General features: G+C 37.2%; 4 protein-coding genes across 10 annotated transcripts in view; 1 reads left to right on the plus strand and 3 right to left on the minus strand.

Moving 5' to 3' along the window:
- Nucleotides 1-31: 31 nt before the first annotated feature.
- LOC122404902 (PAT complex subunit CCDC47) overlaps nucleotides 32-15,854 on the plus strand; it is a 29,852-nt gene continuing 14,029 nt past the window's right edge. The window contains exons 1-5 of one of the 6 annotated variants that reach the window (XR_006259728.1): nucleotides 32-260; nucleotides 543-1,536; nucleotides 1,612-1,783; nucleotides 1,851-2,075; nucleotides 6,550-6,652. Coding sequence is in view for 3 of the 6 variants with exons in the window: in XM_043409248.1 (XP_043265183.1) it covers nucleotides 99-156; nucleotides 543-1,536; nucleotides 1,612-1,783; nucleotides 1,851-2,075; nucleotides 6,550-6,570 (1,470 nt within the window). In the remaining 3 variants the exon portion in view is untranslated. Of the gene's footprint in view, nucleotides 261-542; nucleotides 1,537-1,611; nucleotides 1,784-1,850; nucleotides 2,753-3,003; nucleotides 3,744-6,549; nucleotides 6,713-15,854 lie in introns of those variants that run through there. The other 5 variants (XR_006259727.1, XR_006259726.1, XM_043409248.1 and 2 more) reach the window with 5 other exon arrangements.
- On the minus strand, nucleotides 3,198-5,898 carry LOC122404904 (PI-PLC X domain-containing protein 2). 2 transcript variants are annotated; one of them, XM_043409252.1, is made up of 2 exons: nucleotides 5,285-5,898; nucleotides 3,198-4,946 (listed from the first exon to the last, which is right to left on the minus strand). In XM_043409252.1, the coding sequence occupies exons 1-2, from the start codon at nucleotides 5,415-5,417 to the stop codon at nucleotides 4,084-4,086; spliced, it is 996 nt and encodes a 331-aa protein (XP_043265187.1). In that variant the 5' UTR covers nucleotides 5,418-5,898; the 3' UTR covers nucleotides 3,198-4,083. The 2 variants fall into 2 exon arrangements, with proteins under 2 accessions (XP_043265187.1, XP_043265188.1); XM_043409253.1 differs by having other exon boundaries at nucleotides 5,281-5,338.
- LOC122404900 (general transcription factor II-I repeat domain-containing protein 2-like) lies at nucleotides 7,123-9,775 on the minus strand. Its single transcript, XM_043409246.1, has 2 exons — nucleotides 8,779-9,775; nucleotides 7,123-8,693 (listed from the first exon to the last, which is right to left on the minus strand). The coding sequence occupies exons 1-2, from the start codon at nucleotides 9,052-9,054 to the stop codon at nucleotides 7,137-7,139; spliced, it is 1,833 nt and encodes a 610-aa protein (XP_043265181.1). The 5' UTR covers nucleotides 9,055-9,775; the 3' UTR covers nucleotides 7,123-7,136.
- LOC122404901 (probable cytochrome P450 6a13) lies at nucleotides 9,902-14,075 on the minus strand. The gene is made up of 5 exons (XM_043409247.1): nucleotides 13,274-14,075; nucleotides 11,735-12,260; nucleotides 11,448-11,669; nucleotides 11,087-11,338; nucleotides 9,902-11,005 (listed from the first exon to the last, which is right to left on the minus strand). Exons 1-5 carry the CDS (start codon nucleotides 13,607-13,609, stop codon nucleotides 10,836-10,838), a joined length of 1,506 nt encoding a protein of 501 aa, XP_043265182.1. The 5' UTR covers nucleotides 13,610-14,075; the 3' UTR covers nucleotides 9,902-10,835.

Consider the following 15,854-nt stretch of genomic DNA (forward strand, 5'->3'; position numbering starts at 1 on the left):
TGTTTTCAAAATTGGGAATAAATTAATATCGCGGCTAACCTATAAATTACAAATTTTACTTCTCCGTTTGTCCGTAAAAATGCATTTCGACCAAGGAAATGACGTTATGTATCGTGGCTAGTTTCGTAGTGTGCAAGTCACCTTCTCAAACGAGTGGTGCGACCGTATTATTTATTGGAAAGTCTGTTCCGTTTAATTGATAACTGAAATCAATGTCGAAAAACTGGGAGTGTTACATATAAATTCACCGTGAAGTTAGTGTAATATAATAAATTAATGGAAACAGAAATTTTTTAGATAAATTATTGAAATGAAAACTTTCACATATTCGATGTTTTTCAGTGCTGCAAGTTATTGCGAAAATTATTTCTATACAAATATATTTAACAGTCTATCGTTCGAATACTATTTATTGCAAAAAGAAAGAACGGAACAAATACTGCGCTCGATACTTTCTTTCTAAATGCTTCTGCAACTTTGCTTTTCTTACAATTATTTTTATCGTTATCGTACATTAACCGTTCCTTTCTTTTTTGTTTCAGACAAAATGAAATTGTGGTTAGTAATAGCCCATATTGTACTAGTTGCAACGAATATATGGGCCACAGCACATTTTCATGAAGAACTTCCCGAAGATAAAGAGTTCGCTGAATTCGAAGACTTCGAAGAAGAGAAGCCAACTCAGTCAATTAACAATCATGGTGCAGAACATTTTAAGGAATCCAATCTCAATCAAGATTTCGAAGAGGAAGATGTTTTGATTGTTGATAATGATAGTGAATTTGATCACTTTGACGAAGAAGAGTTTGAAGGGGTAGATGCAGCGGGCGCAAATAATGGCCCGAAAAGCGACGAACCGTCTACGTTAACAATTACAAAAATACCGCTACATTTGCGTGCAAGATGGGATAGTTTTTACTTAGAGATACTAATGATCATTGGGCTATTAGTGTACTTTATTAACTATCTAGCAGGACGTTCAAAGAACGCTCGTATAGCAGAAATGTGGCTGCTGGAGCATAGACAGCTATTGCTCGATAACTTTTCTCTTGTCGGTGATACGGGGAAGTTAAACGAAGATGTATCTGAAAACGGTCTGGTAAAAGAGAGTCAATCCCATTACAGTTTGTATTGTTCCGGAAGAGTTGGTTGTGATTCCATGTTAATCGAGTTAAAACTAATTAAAAGACAAGATTTAGTGGCAGTGTTGGCGCAACTCGTGCGACCACAAAATGATCAAGCGCTTATACGAATAGAATTAGCTAAAGATGAAACGGATAATTTTGTGCTAGCGGTAGCTACGAAACGGACCGCGATGCATTTAACGCGCGATATGGCCGATATCAGTGTTTATTGTCCAGAAAAGAGACCCGGAGAAAAATTCGGTCTTCCATCAGGATTTTATGTAATGTCTGAAATTGCTGAAGCAGCGTCAGCTATTTTAGATACAAGAGTTTTACAAGCATTTACAAAGTTTGCACCATACATAGATTATGTACATATTAGTGACCAATTTAGTGGTCCTAAGCAACAAGAGTAAGAATCATATTTCAATGATAATTCTTTCATTATTTCTCATTTTTGTAATACTATATTTTTATTCCGTTTCAGAGACACAACTCAATTAACAATGCCTGATGTAAAAAGAGTTTTACTTGTTGGACTAAATATAAGTATTAAAGGACGTACTACTAACGCTGAGGGTCAAGAAAAATTGAAACTTCTCTTACAACTAACATTTTACTTGTTAGATAAATTACGTCGTTTCAAGCTATCTAAAGAGGTTCGTAATTTTTTCTGACAATTATATTCTGCTCTGGTGCAACTTCTTGTATCATTATCGTATTTAGGGTAAAAGTAAAGCAGATAAAAATAGATTGAGAGTGGAGGAGGCATTCTTGAAAACAACCCATGCCGCTAGAGCCGAAGCAGCTGCGCAGAGGAGAGAAGAACGTCGCAGAGCCGAGAAGGAACGTATCTTGCAGGAAGAGGATCCTGATAAGCAAAGGAAATGGGAAGAAAAAGAACAACGAAGACTTACTAAAAAGAGAGCACCTAGAATGAAGCAGCTTAAGGTGAAAGCATTATGACCAGATACAGTTAATTATACAGAACTTGTTGAAACATTTAATGCGTCATGAATTGCGCGATGAAACTGCCCATTTGATTTTAGTAGTATAGTAAAGCTATATTTCAACCATATTCATATTTCTCTCGGAACCATCATCCATTAATCAATTCTCATTCATCTTTCGAAAATAAAAATGTATAATTAAGTATAAAATACTTAAGATCCTCTTTTGGACGATTAATTAATTTTATATATAGATTTTTTTTTTATTTTACGATATATACTTTCGTCTTCCCGTTAATAATATATTGCTACTGTTAAATATTTATTTTACAATACTATCAGTATAACTTTTTAAATTAATTATGCTGTGTATTGAACATACGCTCTATAATGTAAAATGAGTTGTTGGTTTCATAAAAATTTCAACAATGTTTTACGAGAAAACAATACATAATTGTTGTTTTTAAACGATATTAACGTTATTTATTACGCAATTTATTATTTAAATCCATCCGTTTACGTCGTGATCTTACAATACATTTTTATACCGCAAGTAAACGGCATAGTTTTTCTATGCGATACTTGTTTTTCATTGCAAACCATATTAATTTCATTCATTTTTCATAATTCATAATTTTTTTGTCATTCCTTACTTTTCAATATGATATACCCCTCACCTACGGAACGTTGATAAAATAAAGCATTATTATTACGTATAAGATATTTTCAGGAAACATGAAAATATTAACATATAAATGCAATACTCATATTTATATTTATTTAATCATTTAGTATTTAATATAATGTTAAACATTATTTCAGTGTATGTGGAATGGAGATATATTTGTAAAATTTTGTTTCACCTTGTATATTGATTAAATACTGTTCCGTCCCGGAATCTTATTGTCAATCGAATATTGTATACGCAGAGTCTGAAGCCGCCTTAACGGAGGGATTTAGGAGGACCATCGGCTACACGACCCTCGTAAACTCGACGTACCGGTCACTTCATGCTGGTATCCTAAACTTTATAACTTGGACGGGCGTGCATTCCTCGATCGTTCCTACTTTCTTTCCGTTTTTATTCATAAAATCCTCGTTCCAGGAATAAACCTCCACTTTCTTCCTTCTCCTTCGAACAAATTAGATATCCGTTGCAGCCAATCGATCCTTAGATTTAGGTCTCATCAGTTTAATCACGCCCACACTGAGGTAACAAATTTTTGTAAGCAACAAAATACGCTGATCGGTCGATACAGAGCACCTGTACTTGCAATTACAATACACACTAATACACTCTCGAATCGTATATCATTTTTCACTCAGCTTCCTTAATTTCCAACTTTTGTAGATGTCCTATTTTGGAAAGCATTGGTACATACCACATCAATACACTCAGACACAGCATCGTGTCCAAGTAAACAATCAAAAAAACCGACACGACTCAACAAATACTATAGATATTGTTCACGTGAGGTCTCCATAAATACTTAAATTTCGGAACTCTAATGTTAATAGCATTACAGACTAGAAAGTATTCGATGCATGGAAATCTTACATCTTATTCTTTAATGCCATATTCATGTAGGTTGAATACTACAAAGAAGCAATACGTGACATTCTGTGATATTTAACGTTATGATTACTGTTACCAAAGTTAGGAATTATACAAAGGGGTTAGAACGAAATATAGATTTTTACTCGAGTATATTTCACAGATTTATTATGTTCTTTGTTACAATTATAAAGAGACGTTTCTCTTAGAATACTTAATGTGCTTTTGCATTGAAAGTGCGTACTAAAATAATATTTAAAAACTAATTTATCACAATCAGCTTGCATCGGACGTTACGAACATTATACAGTTAATTCTCGTACAGCGAGTAATTCGAGAGAGAAGAACTTGACGTGACCAAGTTTATTAATAAATTTGTTTAAGAACGTTTACTAATAAACGGGGTTACATAAACTTCTTTTTACATTTGCCCCCTGTACGAATACTTTTTTTTTCATGTGGTATATTGTGAATTGAAGAATTTTTTATTACATTCGATGACCGTCTTACAAAATAAAAAGTTATCGTCCGACACGAAGTCAGCTATAACAATGTTCAATCCGCCCCGACCAGGTCGTTTCTCATTTATCCAAGAAAGAATTACTTTTCTACATGCTGGTACTAAATCCCTCTGCAGTGTTCCGCATATGTGCTTCAATACGTAAGGAACGTCTGGAGTTAAAATACACTGCGACACGAAGCCAATGTTCGGATTTCGCGTTTGCAATTCCTTGTTCAAGAAATCGACGAGTTCGTCGACGCGAACGGTGTTCGGCCACGGCGTAAGCCACAGACCGCTTGGCCACAAATTCGAGTAATTTTTTGCGTAAGCGTTTCTGTAAATAACGATCACTTGATACTTTTCTAGATTAAGCCGGCGCAGCGTTATATGATCGAAGCTAGAAGCTATCGGGCACAGACTTCTCTGAAATATACGGAAAATTGTGTCTACCAGATGTCGATGGTCCGTTTCTGAGAACGAATAAAAGTGTTGAAAATCTAAGACTACGATTTCATTGCTGTGCGAGGTTAACCATTCTGCTACTTCCTGCAACGGTTGATAGATCGTCGATCCGTACAAACCGTGGAGGAAATAAATATCCCCGTTCGTTGGTTTTGTGGCTACGCGTAAGTCTAGATATCGGATACCACCGTTCAGCTGATCCTTGATAACGTCGTGTTGGGTAATAGACCAATTAAAAATAATGGGTTTTGAGAGGAGCGAGCAGTAACGGCCGAGAGCCCTGATGTACTTTGGCTCGTCGGGACCCACGTCATTACGTCGATTTATGGTGTAAGTCATCGTATCGTGGGAACCTGTTACGAGCCAGTCGGTATTATACACACGCCATCAAATGCATTACTTTGCACAGTTTTCCGTACAAAGCATCCATGCGTCGCGGTACATTCAGTTAAACGATAATAATTTTAGGTATATAAATTGAAAGGAACGTTGCAAGTTAGGGAAACCGAAATAAACTCGGGCAATATTTAGTTTACGTACGAGTCAATTATTCTTCTCTTGTTAGCAGTATAATAATAAAAAATTTAATTTTATATGATCAAAAGGCTTCAATTTTAATTGCTATTTTTTCTTTGAAACATAATAAGATTGTTAGATTGTGTAACAAATTTATAAAAGCAGACGTACATACCGGGTATCGCCAGGTGTATTATGGGTACATCCTTCAAAGCTTCCGGAAGTCGAGTCATCCAGTACTCTAGCTGCTCGTTCGAAGCGACTTCCTTCCCTTCCGCTTTTCGCGGATAAACACTTTTGTATTCCATTCTTTCGAATGTTTAGTTTTGGAATCCATACGCCGAAATCAACGAATGATCGCGCGTAAAGGAACCGCATATGTAAGTGTACGCCATCTACGTCGAATGACTCGTTAACCGATAATCGCCATCCTTTATATCGTTTTTCACGAATTAATATTCCCACGATGATATCATACCAATCACCTTGCACAGTCTTCCGACACGGGAACGACCGTACGGTGCCGATTCATAGAACCTAACCTCATGGCCATCGGATTATTCAGCGTCCCTCTTTTTTACAATCCAGAAGTTAACTGCGAGAATGAATCCAATTTGTAAAACGCAATATTACCAACACATGTAGCGTTTATTTATTCGTTGGATGTTTCGAATGTTAGCTTTCTTTTCTAACGGTTTAAAATCGCATCGACTACTTAATATATTCTAGACGCAACTCTACATTTGGTAATTTTAGCAAATCTTAAAATCTGGTCTACTGCTACCGTATTGAAAGTTGTTTGCACATTGTACAGTCGTATAATTCTAAAATTAAATATACATTATTCAAATTATTTATATATCACACGATACATCGAAGTAAAATCTTTAAGACGCAGGGAAGGGCAAACGTTTAGGATAGATAGACATTGGGAAAATGCAATGAAAATAAATCATTGAGAAGTTCAACGTTGGCTTTTATTTTAATTTTCTTTCACAGCCATAGTTTCTATCTGAGGCACCCTCGACCGTACGTACCAACAATTGTCACTTTCGATACGTTTACTAACGTTTAACCTTTATTTTAGAAATTCAAATTTAACAAAAGGTTTGCTCGTTTGTCATTAGTTCACCGCGTAACAATTTAAAACGATAGATCGATTCATTCCGTGAAAGCTTGCATGATAAGACATGTCGAGGGTTTCGCAAATAATGAGGTATAAGCTCGTTGATATTTAATCGTTATTACTACTCTCATTCACTCCATATCGGTGCATACTAATGCACTTTCGGTTATAAACTTATATCGAGAATAACAATTTGATCGATTTGCATTTTGTTACATTTGAGGAACTATGGGGAATGTATTTATCTGAAGATAAATGACGCATGGTATCTGCACGCTGTTATCGCTAACCTATTATGATCATTTATATTGCAGGATTTCCTTGATGAAGAATGAGAGGCACGCTACACGCGAGAAAGTTTGGAAGGGAAAATAGGCGTATGAAGGGCCCCTAAGCTAGCCAACATTGCATCTTAAGGTAGGAGTTAAAGATATCACAAAATTTCGTAAAAATTTTTAGCCGTATTCGTAAAGTTGAGATCATAGAAACAAAAGATTTAAGGTACAAAAGTTCTGTTTAACAATTAAGGTTTAATAGTGTATATAACTTTGATTGTACTTCTTGTGCAACCCTGTACAGCTTTATTTCTCTTTCTCTCAACTACAATTCTCCTGTGTGTAATATTAATGTTTCGTACAAACGCAAAATGAATTATTTACACCTATATGCAAAAAGACTCAAACTTAAGGTTTTGTAGAAATATAAAGTAAATTATATACAGTATGTGTACAAACGAAATAATGTTAAACATGTGGCGACGCCTTCCGTACTCGTCAGCAGAGGGCTACGCTTTCTCACAAACACTCGACTGATCGCCTATTTCTATGTACACACTCCTCGATCCAACCATTGAATCTCCCGGTGTCTAAGGTGTAAATATTAATACAAAATAGATAACATACTATATGAACGATTCCTTAGTTGGCATTCTGGAGTTACTTTCCTCCACTAGCTCTGTAATATTAGGAACAACTGTTTGGGACGTACTTAGGATAATTATTGATTTCAATTCGTGACTTGATATTTTGGTTCTGCCTGTAGATTTTATTCGCTTCAAAACTGAGTATAGTTTCTCGCAAAGATACGTCGTGCCAAACATCGCTATGATCGTTGCAGCGCACTTATACAATCGAGGAAATCTACATTGATTAAAATTATTGTAGAATTCCAGCAAGTTACGTCTTTGTTCAAATTTCTCTTTTAATATCCTGTCGTATTTTAACTCTATTAATTCCAATTGAAAATGAGAGGGAACTACGTTTATGTCGACTGAAAATGGTGTTGCTATTATATCAAAATTATTCTCCAGCCTAGCCACATCTTGAAATCTAGATTCGAATTCGTTCTGAAGATTTTTTAAAACGTCAATGTATCGTTCAAAGTTGCTTTCGACAGCTACTTCTTGTAACTTGATAAAATGACAAACTTTCCCAGTGCCCAGTTGCCTCATCCATAATTCTAGTTTCATCTTAAATGCACATACAGTATCAAAAAAGTCTATAATTGTGTTCCCTTTCTCTTGCAAGGCTAGATGTAAAACATTCAAATGATCGATTATGTCTGACAAAAAGGCTAAGTCTGAAATCCACTGTTCGTCTTGCAACTCTGGCACTGATTGTCCCGCCATGTCTATAAATTTTCGAATTTCTTCACGTTGTTCGAAGAATTTGTTTAACATTTTACCGCGACTGAACCAATGCATTTCCATAGGATACGGCAGTTCACCAAATTCAACGTCAAGTTCTTCTAAAAGTGTTTTAAATTCTGAACGCGTTGCCCCGTAAGAGCGTATGTAATTCATCGTCGTCACGATAAGTGATATAACGCTATCCAATTGAACACTTTTGGAGCATAAATTCTCTGGATAGATACTGTAATGTATCGTAGTTACTTCATGAGGAACTGTTAAACTGTCCAATTTTGTATATAAGCAATTCTCGAATCCAAATGTTTTGTCCGCCATTGTAGAAGCTCCGCCAGCGGCTATAGAAACAAGATTGTCCCATTGTAAATTGTTCTGTTCAACTATTTCTTCTATCCAAGAAAAAACATCCTCCCCCGAGGTATATTCTTTGATAGAAAAAATGTCTAACAGTTCCTCCGTAAGCGATAGATTTTCATCAACGCCGCGAATAAAAATTGAAAGCTGTGGTGAGCCTGGTGTGTCAATATTTTCATCCATAATTAGGGAGTATGCAATAAATTTTCGTACGATACTGCTTAGTTGTTCTGTAACATCATTGGCCATTTCATGAATCCGATGTGTAATAATAGTCTGCGACAAACCGATACACTCGAATTTGTTCACCTGCTCTGGGCATACCTGCTCTGCCGCCGCTAACAAGCAATGTTTTACAAAATTTTCCTTCTGGAAACAGCGCGAAGATTTAGCTGTTTCCAAGGCAATGCGATAACTTGCTCGAACAGCAGCTTCGTTGGGCGTAATATTATCATCCTCCTATGAACAAAATAATGATTTAGTACAGTGCCTCGGTGTTTCCAACGACCGGTAACATTCTAGTACTTAAATTATAATAACTTACTTCTTCGAATATTTCTTGTAGTTTGATCAATTTGGATTTCAGTCGTTTAATTTCTGTAAGCCGTTCTTCGCCTGTGAGTCGTGCATATTCTTTAGCATGGAATGAGTTGTAATGCCGTTGAAGATTGTATTTCTTTAATTGATTTAGGCTTTTTAAGCAAACCAAACATTTAGCGCTACCCTCATGCTCTGCACACAAATATGCTACTTCCCATATAGGGTTGAAGTACGAAATAGAATTTGGTGCTTGTCGTTTAGGCGTGGAAATATCAGTCATAATTACGCTATTACACACCACTAAATTTGCTTCTTTTCGATTTATAATCGAATTGCGTGGTAAACTTAAGTACAGTAACTATAAAAATGTAGCGTGTGGTCGTAGAATTAGTTATGAAATTGGTTTTCAGTTTTATATGAAGTTTTGTGTCAAGATTTATGTATTTTTCTCACAATGCTACTTCGTCAAATCTTCATGTTCATTCATGTTCGCTTTATTTCCGGTTCGAACTGCTACCGGTTATTTGTTGGACATATTGTTCTTTCACGCAAAACGGCAACAGTACAGTGCACCGGTCGAATGAAAACAGGTGTTTTATGACCCTCAACAAGCAATTTTAATAAAGAAAAAAAAATTCTTCGCAATCGAATAGTTTATATATATTTCTATCAGGTTTTTGAAAACGGGACTTCAACCAGAAATTCATTACGCGATTTCAAAGCACGTTTATAGTTTGGCATATTTGTATTTCGGGGCCTGTTAGATTCGGATACCCACGACGTTGACTATGCACGTCGCTGTTTTTGGCCACGCATGCGCCTAGAATGTTTACCTGTCTGCAACACCGCACTTCCGTTCAGTCGAAAACCTATGGGCTGATTTAGTTTCTCGTTGGGCATGGGCAATGGGCACTCGCCAATGCCCCAGGGCAAAAGTCGACGTTTACAACGAATATTGGCGGGAAACACATACTTCTCTTTAGCGGCGTGAACTCATATTAAAAAGGTAAAACTATTTCTAAAATTTTAGTTCAAAACTATTGGGTGCTCAAGAGCAGTATATTTGATAAATCTACGACGATATAGCTCATTGTAAATAAAAGTAATAGATTTGATAAGTTCATATTTATTATGGGTCAACTACATTACATTTTACTGATTGAATCCGGTTTAATACATCTGTTCGAATCCAGTTGTTAAACGAAGGATCATGGTTGAATCCGTTAATATAATTCGTGGATTACCCTATCATGGGAGTCGCATAGAAATCTCCCATTCCGTCTATCGCAAGGATGGCCAACCAACCCAACTGGATTGACCAACCAGTTGAGTCAGTTACCTACCGAGCATAGGCATCGACGAGCACTCGTGGCTCAGTGCCGGGCAAGTGAGGTTATAGTAAAAAAATGGCGGCTGATGATGGCACGTAACAGGGAAACAGAGACGTATACTTTCACGGACAACCGTGATATATTTACCCTCTTTTTGAGCATGGATTAAAATGGTTCTGAAAATAATTATTTAAAACTATTACGGTTACGGTTCTAATATAGCTGCAAGGGTTAGGTTAGGTCTGGGCATGGGCATCGACGAGCAGTCGGGACTCGGTGCTGGGCAAGTGAGGTTATAGTAAAAAATGGCGGCTGATGATGGCACGTAACAGGGAAACAGAGACGTATACTTACGCGAACAACCGTGATATATTTATCCCCTTTTTGAGCATGGATTAAAATGGTTCTGAAAATAATTATTTAAAACTGTTACGGTTACGGTTCTAATATAGCTGTGAGGGTTAGGTTAGGTCTGGGTCAGGTGGTGTATTTTTCCTCTTTTTGAGCATGGATTAAAATTTAAAATACGGTTCTAATATCGCTGCGAGGATTTCACTGAGACATTGAAATCAATCATTTTCATAAAACGTTATTTCAGAAAAATAAAATACAAAAAACTTTGTATATACATCGTGCTTTATTATGGAACAATACAGAAGACATTGTTTTATTCACTTGCATACATACTTATTTACTTACAGCTCTTAACAATTCTAGTCAGGCTTAAAATTTAATTTTCCACTTTACTTATCTTAAGATATATTCCACTTTTTGGCCCCAGCACAAAAGCTGTTGGGTCATGGACGTACGATTTCATTGTCTTTTCGCAAATCTCGTATTTGTAATTTTTTAACATCGTTATCAGTCCCGCTTTAGTTTGGTAAACTGCAAAACGAGCTCCTAGAACAAGGAATAAGAACATCATTTCGTGCAAAGATAATAAAATGTAAAAAAATTTTGTAATATTATTCTCGTAATTACCAATGCAATTCCTCGGTCCATCGCCAAAGGGTAAATATGCCATAGAGTGTCTTGCAGCGATCGCGTCCTCGGTAAACCTTTCAGGATCGAATATTTCTGGATTTGGATAGATTTTTGGATCATGGTGAATCGCATACACAGGAATAAACACCGTAGTTTTCTTGGGAATCGATACTTTTGTACCATTAAAGGTATACTCTTTGGTGCTTCTTCTAAACACAAACGTTCCTGGCGGATATTTCCTCAGCGTTTCTGTCGAATAGAAACATAATTAGACTGAAATTTTCGAATTTTCGAAATTTCAAATGCTACGTTTTATAAGTCCCCTTTTAAAGTCTTCCCAAAGACGTGTTACACGCACCTTTAAATACCTTGTCCAAGTATTTCATTTCGTTCACGCTCTCGTACGGGTAACTTCCATTATGTTTCTCAGTGAACGTTTTAATTTCTTCTCGTACCTTGTTTTGCATGTCAGGGTTCAGGGCCATTTCATAAAGGCAGTGGGCCATCGTTGTCGAGGACGTTTCAAAACCAGCCGCGAAAAATATGAAAGCTTGCGCGGCCACCAAAGTATCCGTGAGTTCTAGAAGATTCCATAAAATACGATCAAAATAACGCCAATTTTATAATTGGTTTCGGTATACTTGCCGATATCCTGCAGTTTCTCCGGTTCGTTCTTCAATTCCATGAGCAAATTTACAAAGTCCGGTCTGACAATATTATTTTCTTTCCTGTATTTTATGGTGTCAGCGATCACATCCGTGAAGAATTTATCGGACGTGGACACTTTAATTACTCCACCCAGTATATCGTACAGCCATGGCATAGTGTCCCTGATAAATATCTTGAACAGTTTCCATGGGGTGGTCGCGAAGATCTCTATTCCCATCTTTCGAAATTCGCTCTCCTCGTCAGAGATGGCGTTCATGTTGATTCCGAACGCGCAGCTGCCTATAGTATCGGTCGTGAATTTCGCTGCTATTTCGCGACATTCTACCGGCTCCCCTTTCGCCGTTGCGTTCTCCAAATACTTTTCCAACGTCACTGAGCATTCCAGTATTAGGGGAAACATATCTTTTATCCTGCTGGACGTGAACACTGGCGAGATCCTCGTCCGTAATGGCCGCCATCTTTTTGGTTCCAAATTGAAGAGATTCGGAGAAAATACGTCGATCTATAGTTACATTAATTATATTATACCAACTAAGACGTAGATAGAGTTCTAGGGGTACATGAATTTGCACATTTTTAATATTTTCGTTCTACATATACAGGGTGTTCGACCATCCATGGGAAAAAATTTAATGTCTTCAATGGGAAAAATTATTTTCGGTTGCGCGGGTCAATTACAATCATTTCTGGTGGATACACATATCTCTGAAATCCTACTCACTTTCGAGAAAAAAATTCGAGAAGGTGTGAAATTTTTCGACGGAAAAAAAAAATTTCAAATCGTTCTAAAAAAATTACTTTCGGTTGCGGGGGTCAATTACAATCATTTTTGGTCATTACACATATCCTCGAAATCCTACGCACTTTCGAGAAAAAAATTCCTTACCGAAAATCTAATTACCTAAATTTTTCGACGAAAAGAAAAAGTTTCGAATCGTTCTGGAAAAATTATTTTCGGTTGCGGGGGTCAATTATAATCATTTTTGGTCAATAGACACAACCCCGAAATCTTACTCACTTTCGAGAAAAAAATTCGAATTTTGTCGACAAAATTAAAAAATTTCGAATCGTTCTGGAAAAATTATTTTTGGGCGCGGGGGTCAATTACAATCATTTTTGGTCATTACAATTACCCCCGAAATCCTACGCACTTTCGAGAAAAAAATTCCTTACCGTAAATCTACCTTTCGACGGAAAGAAAAACTTTCAAATCGTTCTGGAAAAATTATTTTCGGTTGCGGGGGTCAATTACGATAATTTTTGGTGAATAGACATACCCCCGAGATCCTACCCACTTTCGAGAAAAAAATTCGAGAATGTGTGAAATTTTAAACGTTAATAACTTTTTAACGAAGCCTCCATCAACAAATTGGTATTCTTGATTTTCGTCGTGTTTTGGCCTCTAGAATACCCCACTAAAATTTTTCCCGGGGATGGTCGAACACCCTGTATATCATGTATCGTGTGTGTCGAAAGAAAATGGTGGACGTTCGAAACTGATTCGTCCATTCGTACCTTTTCGTGTCGAGCTTCTAGTCGTGTGGCGAACGTAGGAAAGTCTTTGATGAGTACGTCCTTGACGAGTTCAAGGTCGTTCACAATGACCGCGGGCCTTCTTCTCATAAATATCCCAACCAGCGGTTCATTTCTGTGCTCCTTGTAAAGTCTCGTCAATAAGTCGAACAATGCTTCCCTCATCAGCATAACATCTTTAATGTTACCGAATCCTGGTATTGGTTTCGGTCCCGGTACACCGCGATCTTTCCAGAAGCTGAAGTTCGAAGTCAGGTAATAATAGAAGACGAACAACACCGTGACAAGTGCACTGAATATTTCCAAATAGCACGCCATGACGAAAAATATTATCAACTGCGAAGTTACACCGAAATCGATGTTAACAATTATTAGTATCAAGTATGAACCAATGAGAAAACAGTGCGTTTCGTACTGTACGCGAGCAACGGTGATTACGCCATTTGTTTCGTCAGCACGAATGGAAAAATCATGCTCACGCTTGATACAGTTCCTCTGTAATACTAGCGCGACATCCTACTCTTATCTCTTCATATACGCGAGCGAAGATTAAACAGGTGAAAATCACGAATCATTGTGTGTTGCATTACGGAGAAAAATATTGTTAACCTAAAACCTTATCCCTACCCATGCCCACGTAAAACTAACGAGATATCTTTGTTACGATGGTACACCAGATCTGTAAATATGAAACCGGAATTCCCCCATACGTGGCGCTAGCTGTCAGTGTTGTTACCTTCAGACCGTTTCATTGACACCATTCTTTTGTTTTGACATTTGATAGGGATTTGCAACTCGCAATACAAGTTTAATACAATGGTATAGTTTTTTAATAGCGTCGAATTTTGTGTCTGGAGACTATGATTTGGGGAGAGTATTGATTTTCTGTTATCGTTTGAAGAAAACCGCCGCAGAGTCGCATCGAATGCTTGTAGAAGCTCACGGTGAGCATGCTCCTTGGTAGATCACAGTGCTTTGGGTGGTTTAAAAAATTCAAAAATGGCGACTTTCACGTGGGAAACGAAGAACATGGAAGACCACCGAGTTGCAATCATTGTTGGATGAGGATGACGCTCAAACGCAACAACAATTCGCGAATCAATTAAACGCGACGCAAGAGGGCGTCTCCATACGTTTGGAAGCCATGGGAAAATGGATTCCACGTGAACAGAATGAAAGATAGTAGGAAGATCGAAAAACCACTTGTGAAATGTTGCTCGCCAGGTGCAAAAGACAGTCATTTCCCCATCGAATTGTGACTGGAAAAGTGGATATATTTCGAGAATCCTGAGCGTAAGAGATCATGGGTAGCTCCAGGCGACCCATCGACATCGACTGCAAGGCCAAATTGCTATGAGAGCAAGACAATGCTCTGTATTTGATGAGATCAGAAAGATGTGATCTATTACGAGCTGCTAACACCTGACATAACCGTTGATATCAAACGCTACCAACAACAAATGATCGATTTGATCGACTTGAAGCTTTTCATGATAGTGCACCATCACATACAGCAGAACTGGTCAAGGAAACGATTGGAGGCGTTTAGTTAGGGAATATTTTCGCATCTGGCTTAGTCACCAGATTTGGCTCCACCTGATTATTAGTTATTTGCATCGATGGGACACGCACTAGCTGAGCAGTATTTCATATTTTACGAAAATGTATGACTAATGGCTGGATGACTGGATTGCCTCAAAAGAGGAACAGTTTTTTTGGCGTAGGATCCACAAATTGTCAGAGAAATGGGGAAATGAGAGAGATGGGTATTGCTAGGGATGGGCAATGATTCGAATAATATTTACATACCTGGTACAGTTCCTCTACGGTTCTAACGCGACATCCTATACTTATCTCTTGATCAAATAGGTGAAAGTTACGAGTCGCATTACAAAGAAAAACATTGTTAACCTAAAAACTTATCTTTAAGAATTCCACGTAAAAATTAAGAGATATCTTTGTTACGATGGTATAGATAGCGATAATATATACAATAGCGACTCTGGAAGTAGTAAACACCATTTCGTGTCTAGTCATTGAGACGATTGTCGCGATAATGAGTCTAATCCAGGTCCCAGTTTCGTCTGTAACGCTGTAAAAATTATTTTGCTAAATAAATTGAAATTAATCAAAACCTCTGCGTGTATTTCTGTTATGTGATAGATGTAGGCAGAGTGGAAGAGATTTCATCTAGAGCGATCAGTTTAGCTCGATCGCATTCGAGCGTCGATACTGGCATTTTATTATTATCAATGAAAAATTATCGTTTAAATGTATTTACTAATAATATTTATTTTCGGTAGATTACATCGCGAAGCAACGACTGATACGACTCTCGAGAGATAAATACATTGAAGAGAGCTTTTTCCGAGTGTTAATAAGGCCTGATTAGAATATTTACGTTCCACGATGACAGGTCGATAACATACTCGTTTCTTGATTATAATGAATCATCATATAGGAACGTGAATAATTATCGCTGCCTTAAAGTATTATGAATATACAGGGTGTTCGGCCAGGCCTGGGAAAAATTTTAATGGGAGATTCTAGAGGCCAAAATAAG

This window comes from Colletes gigas, unplaced genomic scaffold (assembly GCF_013123115.1).
Source record: "Colletes gigas isolate AHSC1104 unplaced genomic scaffold, ASM1312311v1 Colletes_gigas_Sc00003, whole genome shotgun sequence".
Taxonomy (NCBI): Eukaryota; Metazoa; Arthropoda; class Insecta; order Hymenoptera; family Colletidae; genus Colletes; species Colletes gigas.

Coding starts and splice junctions, on each gene's coding strand:
- LOC122404904 (XM_043409252.1), bottom strand. CDS start 5,417: ATGGAATACAAAAGTGTTTATCCGCGAAAAGCGGAAGGGAAGGAAGTC. Junction 4,947..5,284: donor AATACACCTGGCGATACCCG/GTATGTACGTCT, acceptor GGCTCGTAACAG/GTTCCCACGATACGATGACT.
- LOC122404900 (XM_043409246.1), bottom strand. CDS start 9,054: ATGACTGATATTTCCACGCCTAAACGACAAGCACCAAATTCTATTTCG. Junction 8,694..8,778: donor TACAAGAAATATTCGAAGAA/GTAAGTTATTAT, acceptor TTTTGTTCATAG/GAGGATGATAATATTACGCC.
- LOC122404901 (XM_043409247.1), bottom strand. CDS start 13,609: ATGGCGTGCTATTTGGAAATATTCAGTGCACTTGTCACGGTGTTGTTC. Junction 11,670..11,734: donor GGAGAAACTGCAGGATATCG/GCAAGTATACCG, acceptor GGAATCTTCTAG/AACTCACGGATACTTTGGTG. Junction 11,339..11,447: donor CTTGGACAAGGTATTTAAAG/GTGCGTGTAACA, acceptor TCTATTCGACAG/AAACGCTGAGGAAATATCCG.